At 59.5% G+C, this 6,927-nt stretch overlaps 1 protein-coding gene across 1 annotated transcript; it reads right to left on the reverse strand.

The window, feature by feature from the left end:
• Positions 1 to 781: 781 nt before the first annotated feature.
• On the reverse strand, positions 782 to 1,926 carry TRAVEDRAFT_24523 (uncharacterized protein; the record flags this gene model as incomplete). Its single annotated transcript, XM_008046455.1, has 3 exons — positions 782 to 1,201; positions 1,259 to 1,561; positions 1,618 to 1,926. The coding sequence occupies 3 exons, from the start codon at positions 1,924 to 1,926 to the stop codon at positions 782 to 784; spliced, it is 1,032 nt and encodes a 343-aa protein (XP_008044646.1).
• Positions 1,927 to 6,927: the final 5,001 nt, after the last annotated feature.

The following is a 6,927-nucleotide window of genomic DNA, read 5'->3' on the forward strand; positions in this document are numbered from 1 at the left end:
CCTGAAGAGAGCGAGACGAGACGGTAGTATTGTACACATATGGGTTTTGGAGAACTCGCCGACACTCGGAGCCGCATAAGAGCTGATTGAGATGAGTGCATTATACGCAGCTACATTCCGAAACATAGTCAGCGTCGAGACGCAGAACGCAGAGACGGGTAGGAAGGGGCGTACTGCTGGGCGCTCCTCTAGATGCGTTCGGCGCACACAGGGCACTCGCGGTAATCCCTGTAAAGCTGACCGACCCAGTACGCCGTGGTGGGGTCAGGCGCAGGATCCCCCCCTAAGACGCTGCGGATGAAAACGGCGGTATCCTGGGGCGCGCGACCATGGGTGTCGAAGTATTTCCGTGCCCGTTCGAGAAGACGTTCAAACGAAAGGATGTTTGAACATCCGGTGCGCTGGTCGACTTGCGGCACCCGTGCGATAGAAGCGTAAGGCTGTACGTAGGTTCGGATCTTTGTCCGGATTGAGCCGTTGTGACCCAGATCCGCACCCGTAGGTTCGGCTCTTGCGGTTCCGGGTTACCGGGTACCGGATAAGCGCCGGCTCCAGGTCAGAGACTTTGTTTTGAGGTCAACCCGGCGCGGGTCGGTCGAAGTACTGCGCGGAAAGGCAGTATTTGAAGCTCACTCAGGACGGTCTTTAGGTGCATAAACGAAGTGTATTTCAGACATATTTGTGTAGCACAGGCAACCGTCACAATGATGAGCTTTCCAAGTACATGTCACTACCGAAGCACTAGTAGCCGCCCGCACCGCCCACAGCATGACTGCCCGCCCTAGTACCCGTCATCCGACCCATCAGAAGGCGTCTTCAGCCCTGGCATAGACGAATCGCTATCGTATGCGCCGTCGTCGTTCGCCATCGGCATGCCGGTGAAGGACGTAGGAGCTCCGTTAACGGCATGCGTGGTCGTGCTGGCGCCTGACGCAGGCACGGGCGCGCGCGACGTGATCGCGCTGGCGCCGGACGCAGACACGGGCGCGCGGGATGTGGAGCCCTCTGCGATGGAGGGGGAGGAGGAGGAGGCGGGAACGGATAGGACGTGGATAGTTTCCCTCGGCATGGAGGGGTCGAGAGCCGGGGAGGTCCAGCCATCGGTGGTGACCACCGTGTGCCCGGGGACTCGCCATGCGACAGGCGGCATGCCAAACTGCTCCTCCGTACGAGCCGGCAGGTCGCGCGGCTCGAGGATTTCCTAATAGAGATGTCAGCCTGCGCGCTAGGTAACATGCAAGTACACCATGGTACTTACCAGGGGGACATTGTTAGTCATCCACTCGTCGATCTCCGCGATGTCGGTGGCGGCGTCTTCATCCCGGTCGAGAGCGAGCGCGCTGACGACGAACATTGTCGTGAATGCGATATACTTGCTGAGGGTGAGCCTGGCATCGTGCGTGGCGAACGCGCGGTAGGTGAGGACCACGCGCAGTAGGAACGCGCGCTGGTCGTCGTCGTCGTCCGCCGCGGCTGTGACGATGGGCCCTTGGATGGCCGTGAGCCAGCCGTCGAAGAATTCCGGGTCGAGATTGTCGGGGTCGCACGTCGGGAGCAGAATCTAGAAATGAAAGACATGAGCTTGCTGCAAACTCCAGCGCGCGCAAGCTGACATACCGTAAGGCCAGTCCCATTGACTTCGCTCTGGAGTACGAGGCTCACCCAGTTGATGTGGCCTTCCCCGAGTCGCGCGCGGCCGCGCGCAAGCGTAAACAGATGAAAGATACCCATAGCGGTGGTGAGAAGGGGTTCTGGGAGGTGGGGTGTGCGACGTACGAGAAGGACAAGATATTCGACTTGAAGGGCCTGGTGTGCGAGCTTGCCTCTCGCCGTGCGCATCTGAGATTCGCGCGATACGACTGTCGTCCGACTTGCTTCGTCCTCGCGGCTGCCGATCAGGCATGGTCCAGTGTGGTCCTCGTGCATTGCGCACCCGAGACGGATGAAACAGATCGTGTTTTCGAGGGGACAAGAGTGGTGCTCACCGGGCAGATAGAGTCGCCAAGTGCGGGGCAAGCGCCGTAGATCCCGATCGTAGCATGGCCACCGCAGACTAGGATGGAAGGTGCCTGACGGCTTCATACGGTCGGGGCTCAGAACGAGTGAGTAGCGCAAGCCAGTGACAAGGAGGGCGGCAGGTACTGTGCTCGTTGGTAGTGATAGGTCACTCGCAGGCGTTGGGCGCTGCGCCCGTGCTGGCTCGTGCGTGGGATGGGATATAGTGGACATAGGCGCGTCATAGGCGCTGTACTCGGCCTTCCTCCCGCTTCCTCCCCTCATCAAGGCATATATTGTTCATCCCATCCCCCCTCCAACGCTGTAGTCCTGCAGTCCCTTTCGATGGGATCTCCGGCGTATTTGTACCGCCCGATCGAGCTCAGGGCAGCCCAATGGCCCCCATGAGGCTCCCTATCCGGGTTTCGGCTCACCGTCACCAGGTTGCGAGTACGACGGTCGGCCGTACAGGTCCAACAGGTGAGCCTCGCAGTTCTGAGACGATCTACCTCTTCACATCTCAAACTGACCGTTTTTCCAGCCGCAAACTATCACCCAAGTGGTCGATTAGTGGTGCCCCAGCTCGACAAGATCTGAGACGGCCCCCGTGTCGTGTAGTAGCCACGTCAGCGCTGCATGTCCGCGGCCCGGGATCTCTACGACACCTAGAGACACTCCCTGCGACAAACCGAAGGCTGACAGTGCTCGCTTTCAAGTTGGTGGACGCGCCGGCAGTACAAAAGCTGCTTGGCCGCTCGGTACGTCCTCATCTCCATCCCCCACTTCCTCGCTCACCTCGTCCTTCGACTCGCCCAACCGCTCAGATGTCGTCCATTGCTGCTGGCAAACGCCCTGCTCGCGACGACGACGACGACGGTTCTGACAGCGACAGCCAGTGGGTTGCTGTCCCAGCCCCACGCAAGAAGAAGGCGCGCACGGGCGGTAGCTCACAGGCGGTGGCAAGCTCGGATGACGAGGCTGACGGCTTTGTGGTTGTCAACAAGCCTGTGGCCGTCGACGACGCTGTTGCCGCTGTCGCCGCTGTTGCGCAGCAGGCGTTGGCCAACACTCAGCCTCGCCTGACGGCAGCCCAGAAGCGGGCGAAGTTCTTGGCGAAGTACTCTGGCAAGACGCCAGAGGAGATCCTCGGTATGCTCTCCATAGCCATGGGCGACTAGAGCTGCGCTAACTATGGCCTACAGACGCGCTATCCAAGAAATGGCGCTCCAAGGTTTACGATCACTTCAAGAGGGCCCAGGTTATTCTCCCTGCAAGCGACGGACCGGTCGTCCACCGCTTCGTGTGCAAAGCGTACGTCTCTATTTGTCTAGCGCCTGATACATATGCTAATGCATCTTCTAGTCATCCGGGCACTTGGGTTGACCGATCGGACTACGAAGACTCAACCGGCAACCTCGGGTGTCACGTCCTCAAGTGCGAGCCCGCCAAATCCCCGGAGAGCGAGGCAATCAGCGCTTTTGCGGCGGGCTCCACGTACTCCGCCGCGCGTGTGCGGTACTACCTGGCACTCTGGTGCGCGCGCCGCCATCGCCCGTTCTTGGCAGTGGAAGATCCGGAGTTCCGCGCGTTGCTGCGGATGCTCTACAGCCGCGCTGAGGTCCCCTCACGCGTAACCGTCTCCCGTGATGTGCAGCTCATCATGAGCCACTGCAAGAACAACGTCATCGCTCTGTTTGAGGTATGTCCACGCCGCTTTCTCTGACATGTAGCCCATCAAGCTGACGCATTTCTAGGCATATCCCGGCCGCGTTCATATCTGTGTTGACGGCTGGACATCACCGAATATACTCGCGTTTTTGGGCATCACGGCCCACTGGCACCACAACGGGGAAATCGTCCATATCATCCTCGACTTCGTTCGGTACGTCGAGTAGTCAAGAAGCGGCCACGTCATACTAACTTGCTCTGTAGCCTCACCAGCTCACACACCGGGAAGTACCTGGCCGAGAAGCTCATCGAATGTCTCACGGACTACGGTATCGAAGAGAAGGTTAGTAGCGGCTGTCCGAGTCCACGCGATCAGTGTCCTAACATGCGCATAGGTGCTGTCCGTGACCTGCGACAACGCGGAGAACAACACGACGATGCTCAAGGAAATGCACGTCTTGGTGCCGAAGTTCCGCGGCACGCTCGTGCGTGTGCGCTGCTTTGGCCATGTGCTGAACTTGGTCGTTAAGGTAAGTACAGACATTCTTATCACGCTCACTTGTGCAATACGCTGACTGTGATGCTCGTTTCTAGGGCATTCTGTCGCAGTTTGGGCGCGCTGGCAAGCTCCTCGAGGCCGTCGACGGCGACCATCACGACGACGACGCCAACGAGGACGACGCCGAAGCCGCTGAGGAAGCAGACGAGAACCGCGAGGCCGCGGACGAGGCGATACTTGACGGTCTCGACATCGAAGACCTCGGTATTGCCGTCTCGGCAGACGACATGCGCCTGGCATCGGGCGCACTGACTAAGGTGTGTCCGCACATGTTTCCCTGAGCCCTGTCAGTACTGACGAATGCGCAGGTCTTGAAGCTCTCGCGGAAGGTGTGGAACAGCCCGACCATTCGGTCGGAGCTCGCGAGCCTCGCTGCCGCCGCCAATCTCCGCAGCGAGGTCCTCATCCGCTGCGTCAAGACTCGGTGGAACACAGTGACCGAAGTCATCGGGCGCGCCCTGGAGATGCGCGCGGTCCTGTCGGACCTGTGCGACATGGTGCAGTTCAACAAGCCGCGCGGCGCGCGCCTGCGCCAATACATCCTCGGCGACGACGAGTGGGCCATCCTCCAGCAGCTGCATGATCTCCTCGACGTGGGTACTGGTTTTTTCAATCTCGGACACTGTCGCTGACCGCTTTTTCTCTGTAGCCGTTTCTCTTTGCGACGAAGGAGATCTCCACAAGTGGACGCGCCCTAGTCCACCAGGTCATCCCGTACATCGACGTACTTACGCGCCACGTCGACGGTTTCAAGAACAACGAGAACCTCGCCCCCGCTGTGCGGGCCGCGTCTCAACGCGGCCGCGTCATCCTCGACAAGTACTACAGTCTGACCGACGATAGCATCATCTATCGGATTGCCATGGGTTCGTACAGGTGGCTATCAAGTATGCTCATGATCTAACCATCTCCCATTGTAGTGCTGCACCCGCGCTACAAAATTCAGTACTTCCGCGATCAAGAGTGGCAGGAAGAATGGATTAACGAGGCGCTCCGCCTCGTGCGCGAGGAGTGGACGACTTTTTACAAGGAGCAGCCGATCGACGAACCCAACGGCGGCCCCAACGACGGTCACAACAGCGGCCCCAACGGTGCGGCGCCGGGCTCCGCCTCGTCGTCGCGCGCAAGCGCACCGGGCAATGCTTCATCCGCGCGCGCAGCGGTGGGGGGTGTGGCATCGTCCTCGCGTGCCGCCGCGGCCGGGCCCTTTGCCGGAGTCTCTTCGTCTGAGCGTGTGCGCGCGCGCGCGTCCGCGTCCGCGAGCGGCTCCGCTGGCTCTACGTCATCGCGTGCAGGTGCCACGGGTCGCCACAGCGCACAGCGCGCATCGCGTCTGGTACGTCCTGGTATCCCTTTGACGGTTGTTGATGTAATACTTACTTGCTTATACAGCCATCGTCGCAGTCCCTCTTCGCCTCCATCTCGAGCCGGAACCGCGCGCCCCAGCAAGACGAGCTCGAGACCTACCTCGAGGCTCCCCCGCTGTCCTCCGTTGAGGATCCCCTCCAGTACTGGAACCTTATGTTGAACACATCAAACTCGGCGCTGGCCCGGATGGCCATTGACTTCTTGACTGCACAAGGTAAGCCTGCGTCGTCGTTGATCTGTTTCCTTCTATGCTGACTATGACCTCTATTGTATAGCCACTTCAACAGACTCAGAGCGGTCATTCTCCCGGGGCAGGCTTACGGTCTCGCGTCTCCGCCACTCTCTCAGTGATGAGTCGGTGCGTACCGGGACCGTTCTCGGCTCGTGGAGTGATATCCCCGAGCTGGTTCCCGAGGCGGAGGTCGTCTCCCTTCTCACGGAGAAGTCTCGCAAGACGGGCGGCTCGCGGGCGGCTACCCTTCCCGCGCCTGCGGTGGAGGTCATCGAGATCGAGTAGAGTCCCTACGCTATAGTGCCATGTATCCCTTATATTCTGTTAATGCAATCACCCCCGCTCTTTGTCTGTAACCTTGCTTGTGTGTATGTGGGCCTTCCTTATGCTTGTGTCAATGTGTGGCCTTGAAAAATCGCGTTTTTGTGTGGTTTGTTAACTTAGAATCTTTAATCAATTATATATTTCTCGGATACGGATCTCTTAGCAGGTTGACCTGTAGGTCGTAGGTTCGGATCCGCGGATCCAGCTCATTTCACAGATCATACCCGTGCAGCTCTAGGTTCAAGTGGTCGACCTGCGTAAACCCGTAGGTTCGGGTCCGGATAACCTGTAGGTTGATCCGTGTTCAGCCTTAATACTCCTCGGCACAGGTGACTTTGTCGTCTTGCACCTACAATTCCGCGTCGGCGACGACAACACCATCGTCAAAGACTGGGAAGCCCTCGGCACCCTGGAAGCCATCACGCTCCCTTGGGCGCCGTGGGATGGCATCACTGCCTATGCCGACGTTGCCGCCTCCCTCCGCAGCGTGCAATCCCCCTTGGCCGACAAGAGCGGCCCTGCGGATGCCGGACTACTACGCGTGCCCTTCGATCAGCACGCGGTGCACAGTTACTTTGCCGATTTCATCGAGCACGGCGAAGACGCGTACATCCGAAGCCACTTTGGGGACGCCCGTGGGGATATGGTACGCGGAACGGATGCTGCCATGAACTCGATGGCCCTGGAGGTGCTCCGCAGAATTGAGCAAGCCGGTAACTTGGATATACTGGTGGAGCGCCTGAGGGAGACCGGCATGGTGAGCTCGCGACCAGCTTGAGTA

Source organism: Trametes versicolor, assembly GCF_000271585.1.
Source record: "Trametes versicolor FP-101664 SS1 unplaced genomic scaffold TRAVEscaffold_14, whole genome shotgun sequence".
Taxonomy (NCBI): domain Eukaryota; kingdom Fungi; phylum Basidiomycota; class Agaricomycetes; order Polyporales; family Polyporaceae; genus Trametes; species Trametes versicolor.